Source organism: Elephas maximus, chromosome 1 (genome assembly GCF_024166365.1).
Source record: "Elephas maximus indicus isolate mEleMax1 chromosome 1, mEleMax1 primary haplotype, whole genome shotgun sequence".
NCBI classification, from domain to species: domain Eukaryota; kingdom Metazoa; phylum Chordata; class Mammalia; order Proboscidea; family Elephantidae; genus Elephas; species Elephas maximus.
In genome coordinates, this window is record NC_064819.1 from 149,238,625 (window position 1) to 149,254,172 (window position 15,548).

Genomic DNA, 15,548 nt, shown 5'->3' on the forward strand with positions numbered 1-15,548 from the left:
AAAGGCCTGGTGATATATTCCAAAAACTCAGCTACTGAAAACACAATGGAACACGGTTGTATTCTGACACACATGGGGTCACCATGAGTTGGAATCGACTTGATGGCAACTGATATGTATCTGTCTCAGGCTGAGTTCTCTAGAAAAGCAAAACCAGTAAAGTGTATAAATATATATAGAAAGAGATTTATATCAAGGAAATGGCTCATGTGGTTGTAGAGGTTAGAAAGTCCCAAGTCTGTGGGTCAGACTGGAGGCTTCTCCTGACTCATGTAGCTAGCTGCAGGGGCTGGCGAACCAAGATCGGCAGGCAAGGCGGCAAGTAAGCTGCTAGCTAAAGTTCCAAGAACCAGAAGTCAGACAAACAGGAGCCAGCTGCAAGATCCAGAGGAAACAAAAGCCCAGGAGCCTTGCCAGAAAGCCCACCTATATTGGATGGACTGATTGGCTACTCACAGCAGATCCCATCATGGACATGATTACATTATATCAGATCTCATCATGGAAGTGATTACATCATTATACGACTGCCTGACTACATCGTAACTGCCAGACGACTGAGAATCTCGGCCCAGCCAAGTAGACACAGAACCTCAACGATTACATTATCTATCTACCCACCTCCCTACCTCTCATATACAAATGTATAAAGATAAGTGAGAGCATGGGAAACTGCAAGTAGTTAGAAATTTTTTTTAAGTGTTCACTATGTTTTAGGCCTTGTGCAAAGCCATTTACATCCAAACATAAAGATTAAAAACTTTGGAATCAAACAGAAGTCGTTGTAATACCGGCTCCACCACTTACTACTTGTGTAACCTCGACCAATTCATTTAACTTCTCAGGCCTCACTTTTTCTCATCTGTAAAATGAGGGTGATAATAGTACCAACCTCACGCTATGAAACCAGATTTTCTATACACAGTCACTTTGCTGGATGCTGGTGTGTGGCAAGGGCTGTGTAAATGTTGGCTCATTTCCCTTACAACTTCTGTATTATTCACTGCCCTTTTAGAGGAAACCAGGGTTTAGAAACGTGCCCCAGATCACTGCCCCTACATGGCAGATCCTCTCTGTCTCATTGCCTTGCACATGAGGCGTGAATGTCAGAGATGAGGCTGGGTGGGGAGGTGGGCAGGGAAGGCAAGGCCAGATCTAAAAGAGCCTTCATGGCTCCTGCTCAGGATGTTGAATTTTATCATAAGGGCAGTTTATGTAAGACCATGAGGTCGAGAGTGACAAGATCAGGCCTGCATTTTAGAAAGATTATTCTGGCAACAATATGAAGAGCGCTTTAGAGAAGGGGATGATGAAGCTGAAAGCCCAGTTAGGAAGCTGTTGCAGTGGCCCAGGAGAGAATGGTGAAGACAGCACTAAGGCAGTAACAATGGGCTGGAAGGAAAATGGGACATGTAGGTAAAGAGAGGAGTCCCTGGGAGCGCACATGGTTAAGCACTTGACTACTAACCAAAAGGTTGGTGGTTCAGACCCACCCAGAGACATCTTGAAAGACATGCCTGGCAATCTACTTCTGAAAGATCACAGCCTTGAAAAGTCTATGGAACAGTTCTACTGTGCACACACTGGGTCACTATGAGTCAGAATCGACTCCACCGCAACTAACAACAACGAGTAAAGAGAGGGGTGCTGGAGGGAAAGGGAGGGAGAGCGTTCAAGCTGCTCCAGGGTATTAGCTTTATTGACTAGGTAGATGGTGGCACCATGAACCAAGATGGGGAATCTCAGAGGAGGGGACTTTGAGCATGGTAATCTTGGGGTGTGTCTCAGTCATCTAGTGCTGCTATAACAGAAATACCACAAGTGGATGGCTTTAACAAAGAGAAATTTGTCCTCTCACAGTCAGGTAGGCTACATGTTCAAATTCAGGGCATCATCTCCAGGGGAAGGCTTTCTCTCTCTGTCCGCTCTGGAGGAAGGTCCTTGTCGTCAACCTCTTGGTCTGGGAGCATCCCAGCGCAGGAACCTCAGGTCCAAAGGATGCGTTCTGCTCCCGGCACTGCTTTCTTGGTGGTATGAGGTTCCCAACTCTCTGCTCACTTCCCTTTCCTTTTATCTCTCGGGAGATAGAAGGTGATGCAGGCTACACCACAGGGAAACTCCCTTTATATTGCATCAGAGATATGACCTGGTAAGGGTATTATAATCCCACCCTAATCCTTTTTAACATAAATTACAATCACAAAAAGGACAACCATGGAATACTGGGAATCATGGTTAATACACACATTTTGGGGGAGACATAATTCAATCCATGACAGGGTGCCTGTGAGACATCTGGGGGAAATCTCTCCGTGGCATTTGGACATACAGATCTAAAGGTCAAGAGAAAAGTCTTAGCTGGAGCTTTCAATTTGGAATTGAAGATGTGGGTGTGAACAAGATCATTGGGTTGGTCCATCCACAAGTGTTTATTGAACACCATGAATCAGGGGCTCTTCTCCTCACAGAGACAAAGAGGCGAAAAAGCCATACTTTCAGGGGAGTTGCACTTGGTGGGGAGGGGCATTAACAAGGAACAAATAAATGGAGAATATAATTTCAGTTATTGTCAAATGCTAGAAAGATAATGTTGCTGGTAAGTTACAAAGTGGATGGCAAGTGAAATAACCTTTCTATAGAAACATTCTTTTAAAATAAACTTTACAGTTAAGCAAGCTAGTTATGGTAATAAGATAAAGAGGATTTATTTCACCATAGGAGGAAGCCATGACATTCTAACAATAGAAGAGAAAAAGACAGTTTCCAAAGACTGGGAAAAGCTTTAAAAACAGATAAGCATTTAAAAGGGAAGTTAATTCAGTAAGAGGAAGAAGTAAAAATGGGTAGATAGTTAGAGTTGGGGGAACAGGCAAATTCAGAAATCCTAAAGTTAATAAAGGAGACAAATATATGGAAATTTAAAGATATTTTGTCACTTTCTCCATAGAAACCTATTACACACAATTATTTGTGCTACAGATACTCAGTGAGTGCCTGTGTGCCAGGTGAGGGGGATACGGCACTGCGCAGCACAGAGGTGGGGGGACATGGTGGCACAGGGAGCACTCGACCCATGCAGAAAAAAAAAAAAAATGAAGACAGGCATAAATGAATGACCCCACCAATATGGAAGGAAGAAAGTGGGAGGTGTAGGCTAAAAGAGAATACACAAAGGCCCTAATTTAGTTTGAGGGGTCACCACCTAGCACATCCAGGCCTGTTCCTAAATGACCTACGAAGTTAAGCAACATCAGGTATGGTGTTTAGAAAGTGAGATTTCGCTGTTATAAGTTAGCAAAACAGTCTTAGCAGCCAGAAAAAGGGGGTAGGTGCCTAGAGGAGATGGGCTTATTCCTGGTAGACAATGAAGAAAGGGGTGGAAGAGTCACATGTTCATCTCACCGTGGAGTTCTTGGATGTGTAATTGCTGGAGATGAAGCAAAAGGTAGCCCTGATCTTACTGAGGGCGAAGCCAGTACCACACAGCAAATACGGAGAATGCTATTTCCTCCTTGGCTTTTGGGATCTTTATTTTCCCAGTAGAATGAGAGGACCACTGGAGTCCTTGGGAAGAAACGGTTGTGGGAATATAGCGGAATCATGACTGAGGAGATACAACGAGGAAGAGAGACCTCTTGCTTGTGTTGGCGATACATTTCATGTTGCCTCCTGCTAAAATCCTATTTTTTTTTTTTTTTTAATCCTATTGGTTTTAATAACACTCCCTGGCAGATGGCAGTTTACATGATGTGTGTTTATGAGAGAAAACAGGGCATGATAAGGCTGAACAGAGCCTGGTCAGCCCAGACCCTTGAACCTGCCCCAGACTGACGAAATGAGATGGGGATGGCTGGACAGTGGATGTCTAACCAGCTCACCAGGGGATATTCCAGCAGGTTGAGTCCACTTCCTGTGGTGTGTGGCCTGAGGTAGAATTCTCAGACCAGCCTGATGATCTGAACGTTCCTGGGCCCTGCCCCAGGCCCACTGAATAAAATCTCTGGGAATGAAGGTGAGGTGGACACAAGGCCGTGGAATCTCTGCACCATGGAGCCTCGCCAGGTTTGGGAGCCACTGAGCTAATGTTGAAGCTCTGGTGACAGTGGTTAAGAGCTCAGCTGCTAACCAAAAGGTCAGCAGTTTGAATCCACCAGCCACTTCTTGGAAACCCTATGGGGCAGTTCTACTTTGGGCTAATGTAATATTGTTTAAATGCTCTTATTGGACATTCCAGAGTACCTAATTCTTTTTCTCTCTTTCCTTTCTACTAGGCCCTGGGAAATCATGAATTCGACAATGGTGTAGAAGGACTGATGGATCCACTCCTCAAGGGGGTCAAATTTCCAATTCTGAGTGCTAACATTAAGGCAGAGGGACCTCTAGCATCTCAAATATCTGGACTCTATTTGCCATATAAAATTCTTAATGTTGGTAGTGAAGTTGTGGGAATTGTTGGCTACACTTCGAGAGAAACCCCTTTTCTCTCAAATCCAGGTATTTTCTCCTTATAAAAGTACTATAAAGCACTCATTCCTTGAAAATAGATGCACTAAATCAGAGCTTGGCATTATTTTTTAGGGACTGTAGATAAAAGTTGGAATAATGTGTGATACTGGATAAAGGGTATACTTAAGAAGACATTGATAAAATCAGTCTAGTGGGTTCCATGTAGTTTTAAGTTGCTTCTTATAGACTTTTGCTCTTCTGCTCAATGAGCATCTTTGTAGACATAAACATTATCTCTCTCTCTTTTTTTTTTTTTTTTCATTTCCGTTGTCCTGCATCTTAAATTGGAACTGAAAGCCATTCACATCCAACGTTAAGCAGCAGTGGAGGGTGAGAGTCACATATCTGCCTCTCTTCCTGTGGAGCCAGAAGCCCAGAGCTAGGGCCTTACTTCAATTAAGTAGCTTCCCTTATCTTCCATTTTCTAGTACAAACATTATGTGCTCTGGTTAATGCTCCTTTTTCCCTTCCATTATTTATCTCCTGTTGTTTTAATCACTTCGTTAGATCTTAAAATCTTTCTAGGAAATACGTATATACTCTTAAATGGTTTTAAGATGTGTATGTCATTTTATATAGAGCTTTATACATATATACATATGTGTGTTATGTGGCGCAGTGATTAAGCAAACCAAAGGTCGGCTGTTCAAACCCACCAGCTGTTCTTGGGGGAGAAGACCTGTTGATCAGCTCCCATAAAGATTACAGTCTTGAAAACCTTATGGGGCAGTTCAACTCTTGTCACATTAGGTAACTATGAGTCGGAATCAACTCGATGGCACCCAACAACTATATTAAGATATATATAATCTTTCAGGGAACATTTTTGAGCAACTATTATTGAAATAATTTTACTGGAACACTTGGGCAGTGAGAATAAAAATGAGGTTTCTCTAAATTATCCAAATTAATTTTCTTTTCATATTTGAAGAAAAAAGAGAAGGTAGGAGCTAGCATTACCCAGAAACAAGGGTTTTCATTAAGAATGAACAAATAAAGGATATATGATTATTTAAAAATTGGAAAATTAGTGTATTTGTTATTGTTGTTGTTAAAAAAATAGGATTAGGCCACTGGAAATCACAACAAAAAAGGTCATCTGTTGAAAAAGGAGCCAAGGAGGGAGGCAGGGCTGGAGTAAGGCCTTTCCCCTCTCCACTGTGTGGGTGGGGATTGACAGTACCTGAGGTGGCAAGTAGACATCTGCCGCATGGGTGATCATGCCTTTGTAAACTGTATGACACAGCTGTTATTATGGGGCAGAGGGTGGTTGTGGGCACCCAGGAGTTGCTGGCTTTTGAAATGTTCTGGAAGTACTTTTCTGACTAAAAGGGATGTGATCACACCAGAAGGACCTAACTGGAAAGTCTGAGGCTGGCCTTCTCCAGCCTGTCCAGCTTGACTGTGGCCCTTGTCCCTTCCCCTGCGCACAGCAGGGCTCTGGATGATCAAACCTTCCCAGGAGCTAACGGGGTGCTTCTTCTTTGGGCTCTTGGAGGCTTATCTGCAAAGGGTGGAAGCACCACCACCCAGCCTCTGCCACCCTTGCCATCTGCTCCCCCAGTGGGTTGGGCTCCCCTGCTCTGAGTCATCAGTGCCCCCAGCTCACACCCTCCCTGAGCATGGCCACACTGGTGTATTGCATTTGTCCCTTACTCTCAGCTTCCCACACTGGCCTGAGCTGCCTGAGGTCAGAGGCTAGGTCTCCCCTCACTGAATGTCTGGAACCTAATATAGAGGCCACCTTACGATCTTTAGGTAAAGATGCCAGTTTGTTGAAAAACTGAATAAATGCGTATTAGCAAATTCAAAAGCTAATACTGTCACCATAATTTATATTTTATTTGCTGTTCTTTTTAGTTCCTTTAAGATCAAATGTGATTGAGTGCTGTAGAAGTAATAAAGTCAGTGATTTGGGAGGGAGCTTGAGGAGGGAGGGGGAGTTGGGTGAAAGGAGGGCTGATTGGCCTGGGATCAGGTAGACTTGGTGGAGAGCATCCTTAGTCCCCTCAAGATGTAAAGCATCTTGAAACAAAGGGCATTCCAGAAGTGAGCCCAGAGTCACATGCTAGAATGTAAGCTCGACAAGTGGAGGGACCTTGACTATCTGTGCACAGTACCCAGCATATGGTAAGTCCTCAGTCCATTCTAGTGGAATGAGTTCAGGAGAGCAAGAAGGTGTGGCGGCCACACAGGTTATGAGTAGAGAAAGCTGGAGAGTTGGGTTGGGACTTGAGTGTAGGACCTCCTGAACGTTTGGCTGAAGAGTTGAGGCATGATTTGGAAAGAAGCTTCATCCCTCATTTAATAATTACCAACAATAAGGTAGGAAGTGAGGAAGGTTGTTGGTAGAGAGACATAGAGACTCGACATCAGACTACCCTGTCCCCTGTCTGGGACTCTGAGAGCACCCTCATTAGAGCAACCTCATTAGAGCTGCTCTTGCCAGCAGCTTCCAGGAATCATGGACTGGATTGTGCAGTGACTGATGTGGGGTAGATTGGGAAAGGGTGGGACAAGATTTTTGTGGGGATACCAGCCTCTTCTAAGACAAAGATTTGGCAACCAGAGTACTTCCTACAGATCTCTGGCCCCAAATCCAGCCTAATTCCTTCAGTCCTGGTGGCCTGGGAATCTTTGATTTATTTTAGTTAGGCAATAAAATTCTTGGAACATAACTCCCCTTTTGAAATCCTGAAATTCATCTCAGGGCTTTCCATGTATGTGATACCCAGTCTTTGACATGTTGGGAGAATGCATCCCTTTGTCCTGGGAGGCATTTCTCTGAACTTTTCTATTCTTTCTTGTCAGCCAAACCAAAGCAGAGGATGGTAGCATTATCTGAAGGTCCTGGCATTTCTCATTCATTGATTCTGTTTAGTGCCTGTTTACATACTGGGCACTGTTCCAGGCACCAGGAATACTGGCCCAAAAAATCCCTGCCCATGAGAACTTACATGTTTAGTGAGGGAGTAAATAATAAGTGAGATATTTGGTGTGTCAGAATGTCTCAGGTGCTATGTAGAAAAATTAAGCAGGAGGAGGGAATTGCAAGTGTGGCCATACAACACCCTTTTGTTTTAAAGGGATAGTCAGGGAAAGGCACATAGAAAAGGTGACATGGCACCTAGAGGCAACCAGGGAGCCACATTATTCTTGGTGTTCTCATGGCGACAATGGCAAAGCTGTCACAACTCCTGATTTGTAAATGTTGCCTACAAGTTGCCAAAAACACTGCAGCCCCAACACAAAGCATGTGAGCTTCTAATTTTCAGGCCATCAGTGTGGGGCCTTCCAGGCTATGACGTCAGTTACATTGTTTATCTTTCATGACCAGTGTGCACATGTGAAGTTGACTGATGTTAAAGGCTCCAGAGTTCCCCCAATGAAGCATATATTTTGTTGTTGTTGTTAGTTGCCATTGGGTCAATTCCGACTCATGGCAAGCCCATGTGCGGAGAGTAGAACTGCTCCATAGGTTTTCAAGGCTATGGCCTTTGGGAAGCAGATATCCAGGCCTGTCTTCTGAGACGCCTCTGGGTGGGTTCGAATTGCTTAGTAGTCAAGTGCTTAGCAGCAAGTGCTACCCAGGGCGCTCGAAGCACATATAGAGGCTCCTACACATCACAGTGTAACAAGGGTATGTGTTTTTAACAATCTTATTGGTCTTTGGAGGGGTGAATACTTTTCAACCTAGGGTTCCCAGGCTCCTGAGTATTTGAAAGTTCTTCATGAGAGGACGTTAATTTGGGAGGAGGTGTTTTTATTTTAATGATGGTTTTTAGAAATCAGCACAAGGAAGCCTGGATCATCTGGAGGACTCCCCTGTACCAGGCAGAGCCCTGGACACGACGGCAGGGCAGTGTTTCTGTCTGGGTTTGCAGCCACCTCTGTGCCAATAAAAGCCATAAGGTCTCAGGCTTGCTGAGGTTTGGCTACAGAGACAGTGGGAGAAACTGGCCGTCTAGCTGCATGGGGCAGTGCAGTCAGACTCACCTGTCTGTACCAGCAGGGGATGGTTTGTTACCACTAAGTCAAGGAGTAAGCAGATAGTGAAGAGCGTTCATACTTCCAGTTCCAGCAATATGTAGATTAGACGCGTATTTAATGCATATTTCAATAATGCCCTAATGTTAACATTATCTTCAAGTGAACAGGACAAAGTTATCAACTGGCATGTTAAAAGTGGCACTCTAGAGGACTTGCTGGCAGAGTTTTGTTAAGTTTGAAGACTGGTGATCCTAAGCTTACAAACAACACCTTATAGTTGCCAATACTGTTCTATACGGCATGTTCGATGCTCAGGCATTTTCTGCACTGGTCTTATGGAAGTCTAAATACAAAAACAGGTTAAAAACAAATCCAGATCTGAAGCCTTATCATTGCTTGAAATTCACTTTAGGCAAAATAATATCATCCACAACATTAAATTAATGCAGCATTAAGTGACTGTAACTCTGATATTGATTTGAATTTTATTTGGTTTTGTAGGGGTTTTGTGCTTAATTTGCAAATATATATTAGTTTAAGTAATTTAAGAGCCTTAGTAAATTAGGGTGTTTATGCTTGGTATGTTAGAATGTATTTAAGCAATATAATAATAAACCCAAAAACCCAGTGCCGTCGAGTCAATTCTGACTCATAGCGACCCTATAGGACAGAGTAGAACTACCCCATAATATAATAATAAATAATGCTAATAAATGTCCATTTTATTTAATTCGTTCTTAGGAAAGAATTTAGTATTTGAAGACGAAATCACTACATTGCAACCTGAAGTAGATAAGCTAAAAACTCTAAATGTGAACAAGATTATTGCACTGGGACACTCTGGCTTTGAAATGGATAAACTCATCGCTCAGAAAGTGAAGGGCGTGGATGTGGTGGTGGGAGGACACTCCAACACGTTTCTCTATACAGGTAATTTTTTTGTTAGGGCTATGTGGCCTGCGACCTCTGCAAAGCTTGCTTTGTCCTTTTTTGCCTTAGTAACTGTTGTTATTTTTACTGCTATTTAATATATGCTGAATGGCAACATGTACAAATCTTACTCAAGAAGACATTACTAAGAGTAATTTATTGATTTCATAATTATAAGTAAATTTTATTAATTTTTATATATTATAAATATATGTGGATTCCCTGGGTGGCGCAAATGGTTAAGCATTCAGCTACTAACCAAAAGGTTGGCGATTCAGATCCTCCCAGAGGCACCTTGTAAGAAAGATCTGGCAGTCTACTTCCAAAAGATCACAGCCTTTGAAAACTCTATGGAATGCAGTTCTACTCTGAAACACATGGGGTCATCATGAATCAGAACTGAATTGATGGCAACTGGTTTGGTTTTGTTTTTTCTAAATATGTAGATATAGATACATAGATAAATATTAGGTATAAAGCATATATAAAAAAAGATGGATCAAAGACCTAAACATAAAGACTAAAACGATAAAGATCATGGAAGAAAAAATAGGGACAATGTTAGGAGCCCTAATACAAGGCATAAACAGAATACAAAACATTACCAAAAATGACGAAGAAAAACCAGATAACTGGGAGCTCCTAAAAATCAAACACCTATGCTCATCTAAAGACTTCACCAAAAGAGTAAAAAGACCACCTACAGACTGGGAAAGAATTTTCAGCTATGACATTTCTAACCAGCGCCTGATCTCTAAAATCTATATGATTCTGTCAAAACTCAACCACAAAAAGACAAACAACCCAATCAAGAAGTGGGCAAAGGATATGAACACGCACTTCACTAAAGAAGATATTCAGGCAGCTAACAGATACATGAGCAAATGCTCTCGATCATTAGCCATTAGAGAAATGCAAATTAAAACTACGATGAGATTCCATCTCACACCAACAAGGCTGGCATTAATCCAAAAAACACAAAATAATAAATGGTGGAGAGGCTGCGGAGGGATTGGAACTCTTATACACTGCTGGTGGGAATGTAAAATGGTACAACCACTTTGGAAATCCATCTGGCGTTATCTTAAACAGTTAGAAATAGAACTACCATACAACCCAGAAATCCCACTCCTCGGAATATACCCTAGAGAAATAAGAGCCTTCACACAAACAGATATATGCACACCCATGTTTATTGCAGCTCTGTTTACAATAGCAAAAAGCTGGAAGCAACCAAGGTGTCCATCAACGGATGAATGGTTAAATAAGTTGTGGTATATTCACACACTGGAATACTACGCATCGATAAAGAACAGTGACGAATCTGTGAAACATTTCATAACATGGAGGAACCTGGAAGGCATTATGCTGAGCGAAATTAGTCAGAGGCAAAAGGACAAATATTGTATAAGACCACTATTATAAGATCTTGAGAAATAGTATAAACTGAGAAGAACACATACTTTTGTGGTTACGAGGTGGGGAGGGAGGGAGGGAGGGAGAGGGTTTTTTACTGATTAGTTAGTAGATAAGAACTACTTTAGGTGAAGGGAAGGACAATACTCAATACATGGAAGATCAGCTCAACTGGACTGGACCAAAAGCAAAGAAGTTTCTGGGATAAACTGAATGCTTTAAAGGTCAGCGGAGCAAGGCCGGGGGTTTGGGGACCATGGTTTAAGGGGACTTCTAAGTCAATTGGCAAAATAATTCTATTATGAAAACCTTCTGCATCCCACTTTGAAATGTGGCGTCTGGGGTCTTAAATGCTAACAAGTGGCCATCTAAGAAGCATCAATTGGTCTCAACCCACCAGGATCAAAGGAGAATGAAGAACACCAAGGTCACACGATAACTAAGAGCCCAAGAGGCAGAAAGGGCCACATGAACCAGAGACTTACATCATCCTGAGACCAGAAGAACTAGTTGGTGCCCGGCCGCAACCGATGACTGCCCTGACGGGGAGCACAACAGAGAACCCCTGAGGAAGCAGGAGATCAGTGGGATGCAGACCCCAAATTCTCACAAAAAGACCATACTTAATGGTCTGACTGAGACTAGAGGAATTCCGGCAGTCATGGTCCTCAGACCTTCTGTTGGCCCAGGACAGGAACCATTCCCGAAGACAACTCATCAGACATGGAAGGGACTGCACACTGGGTAGGAGAGAGATGCTGATGAAGAGTGAGCTATTTGTATCAGGTGGACACTTGAGACTGTGTTGGCATCTCCTGTCTGGAGGGGGGTTGGGAGAGTAGAGAGGGTTGGAAGCTGGCAAAATTGTCACAAAAGGAGAGACTAGAAGGGCTGACTCATTAGGGAGAGAGCAAGTGGGAGTATGGAGTAAGGTGTATATAAACTTATATGTAGCAGACTGACTTAATTTGTAAACGTTCACTTGAAGCTCAATAAAAATTAAAAAAAAAAAAAGAAAAAGATTACTAAGTCCGAACCAAAATTCAACATAAATAGGCTATTTCAAAAAACAACATGTCATAAGATTTTTTAAGCATAAACAAAGTAACGTACATAGGTGTTTACAGCTCATGATGACAAAATTTGATTTGTAGGTTGCACAGATAGCACAAGAAGCCAGATAACTCTGGGTTCAAGTCCTGACTCTACTGTACACTAGGACCACTAAGTGTCCTAGAAGCCACTTAGCCCCTGGAATTAGCAAGCTCTTGCATGAGCATGCATGCCCTAGTGCCTGAGCACATACTGCATGCACGTTCCTCCCTTCTTCTCCCTCTCCCTCACTTCCTCCCTCCCTCTCTGTCTCCTCCTTCCCTCTCTGTCTCCTCCCTTCTCTCTCCCTTCCTTCATTCCTCCCTCCCTCTGTTGAAATATTTCACAAGGTGGAGCTGGCTTTCACTGAAGGAAATAATGCCAATGTTTATATGTGCTAATTCTCTTCCTTAGCAAGTAATTTGCCTTTTTGTACACCCAGGCTAAAGAATAATTTCAAACTCAGTTCCACCGTTAGTGGGTTTTGAAATCAATTTAGTAGGTTATGATGACCAGTAGGTTTTTTTTTTTTTAAAACAGAGTAGTCTGAAATAGAACAGGGACCTACATTACTCATGTTGTTGTTAGTTGCTGTCTAGTCAATTCTGACTCATGGCAACCTCACTGCTCATAAAAAGAGAAAATCATTGCTCATAGGAAAGATAAATATTGTTTCATGGAAAGAAAAAATCTAAAGTAGAGAGGACAGCTCTGGGCACATAGCAGGCAATACATAAGTGTGATGGGGATGATGATGGTGTATACTGAACAGTGAAGTGAACTTTCTTAGTGCTTGTAACGTTGCAGTCAAACTTCTGAGAGCCACTTGAGTAACTCTAGGATCATTAAATGGACGGAGGGGCCCCTTACTCAAGACCCAGAAAAAATCCCATTGGAGCAGGTCATTGTGAACAGCACTGGTAAGACTCTGGAGCCCGACTGACTTTACCACTAACTAGCAGTGAGATCCTGGGCAAGTGACTTACCCTGTGTATGCCTGATGCCCTCAGCTGTAGAACGAGGGTGGTAACAATAGTACATACTACAAAGGCTCCTTGTGACTTAATATATGTAATGAATGGTTGTAGGTAAAGTGCCTCAAAACAAGGTCCTGTACTTTAGCTGTTCTTAGTCCACTTGTGTCTCAGCTCTGTGGATAAGACCTGTGAAAAACCCTTCCCCACAGGCTTTTCTTAGCTTTTTTCTGAGGCAGTGTCAGAACCCTAGGACATGGTGGGAGCTAGATATCTCTCTCACCCTCTCATTCTTGAGAGTAGTGGTTTCAAACCTTTTTCACTATGATTCATAGTGAGAAAGACATTGTGCACCAGGTGCCACACGCACATACATACACACACAAACACGCACAACTGAAAGAAAACTTTTACAAAGTACCTGGATTACACCGTGCTTTTTCTGCTCCCAGTGTAATTATAGATAAGACAGACCTGATGAACCTGACATTTCTTCACGTTGCTGCAGGTGGCACAGTCTGACTGGAGGATGCATCCCTGCTTCGTTACAAGTGAGGGAGGCCGAGACTTTGTTGTTGTTTGCAGTATGGTTCATCTCTCCATTAATTTTCACCCTTATAGTTTAGTTAATCTTGTCCTTTTAGAGCACAAATAAGGTCTTATTATTTACCTCATGCACAGGACAGGGAAATACTCTCCAAGGAAGTGCATTTCCTTTGGGCATTAGATAAGGACTGCTGGATGTCTGTGTACTAACTGAGCCGAGAGAATCAGCCCAGGGGCAGACTTATGGCTGGTAGCTTCAAAGATGATGGCCCTTCATTTTCTTGAGTGTGGCTACCCAAGGAACTACTTGTCCCAGTGGTCATTCACTCTTTGGGTCCTTTCCATCAACTTGTAGCCATGCCCCGGTCCTAGCACCAGCCTCCTTTAGGGAGCAAAGCCAGAAACTTCTGGGTGGTGATTTTTGTAGCCACATAACACTGGTCAATGTAAGCTCCATCTCAAGAAATTGCCTTCCAGGATGAAGTAGGTCTACCCAAAACCAAAATCTAAAAAGAATGACTATGAAACACAGTCCACACTGAATTATACACGTAAAAATTGTTGAATTGCTGTTTTGTGTATATATATGTGTATATATCTATATATATCACAATTTTAAAACAAAAAGCACAGTCCAGTTCATTTGACAGGAAAGTTGGTGGCCAACTATTGATAATCATAAGCCCAACATACCTCAAGGTACAAATCTCATCTTGGGAACTGAAGTTTTTGTTTCTTTTATTTTGCCGCTTGATGGTCTTGTGCAGAGGGTCTCATTTCTGTGACTGACTGGAGAGCGGCATGGGGTTATGGAAAGGGCTTTGGTCTCTGACAGACCCAGGTTCCTCCCTGACCGTCAGACCTTGGGTAAGGTATTTAAACTCTCTGTGCTTCAACTTTCTTATCTTAAAAAAATGGTTATAGTGATACACCTACTTCGTAAAGTTCTCCTGGGGACTAAGGTATTGTATGAATGGAACTGGGACCTAAAACATAGTAGGTCCAAAATAAATACTCAGTTCTCTGATATCCCGCAGTATAGGAAAATGCATATGATATAAGATTAAATGAAAAGGGGATGGACACAAAATATTTTCTTTAAAACTTCATAAAAACATATTATCCAGGCTGTAATTACCTGAGAGTCACAAATCCTCAAGCCAACTTATGGGATGACTCCTTCCTTAATAAATAAAATGGATCTTTATTACATAAAACTTGGGAAACATTGGGGTTCTTCTCACCCTCTGCCCCCCAGAACTGATAATTCCCTGGAGTCCTATATTTTTCTAGTCACCTTGCTCCTACTTTTTGCTTCTGTTGAATTCGCAGCCTCTTCTAGTCTTGCCTTTTTCAAAGCATTCCATGTATATTCTCCATACATAATACACCCAAGTATGGAAAAGTGACCTCCTTTCTTGATCCCCACAAATTTTGCCCATACAAGGCAGTTTTCTTTGAAGTTTGCCTGTCAGCACGGGGGAGCCGGCCACAGCACAGCCCAAACTGCAAGCTAGAATGAAACCCTGTCTTCACAGCCCTTGGCCATCCCCACCACAGGGAATTTCTCACAGGTTGTCTTTCTCCCTCAGTGGATGCCTTCTCCCGCTTTGGTGTTCTTTACTCTTATCTCCACCCCTTTTCTCCAAGGCTGCCTGTGAACCTCAATATTTCGCCCAATATTTTTATGCAAAACAATTAAGCACTCTCTCTTTCTGCATCCACCTACCTGGTCCTTGTCAGGGAGCAGATCTTCCCCAATAGTTGTGCCTTACCTCACTTTTGAGGTGGGGAGAAGGATGGGGGCATCACAACCAGCATTACAATAAGACAGCACTCCTCATTTTCCTGTTGGATGCTTGTCCTTTCACAGTGTTTTGCTAAACAGAAAGTAGTCTTCTCGATAAAATGTATTCTGCACCAATTTCCTTTTCCTTGCTATGCATACAGGTATATGTTTTTTAAATTCACAGAAATTATAATGGCCATTGAGTTGCTGCGTGGTACAAACAGTTAACAAGCTTGGCTGCTAACTGAAAGGTTGGAGGTTTGAGGCCACCCATAGGGACCTGGGAAGAAAGCCCTGGCAATCTA

General features: G+C 42.6%; 1 protein-coding gene across 1 annotated transcript in view; it reads left to right on the forward strand.

Annotated features, from left to right (window-relative positions):
- Window positions 1-15,548, forward strand: part of NT5E (5'-nucleotidase ecto) — a 46,487-nt gene that overhangs the window by 12,897 nt on the left and 18,042 nt on the right. Inside the window, exons 2-3 of the mRNA XM_049896675.1 lie at window positions 4,272-4,494; window positions 9,238-9,426. Coding sequence (XP_049752632.1) covers window positions 4,272-4,494; window positions 9,238-9,426 — 412 coding nt within the window. The remainder of the gene's footprint in view (window positions 1-4,271; window positions 4,495-9,237; window positions 9,427-15,548) is intronic.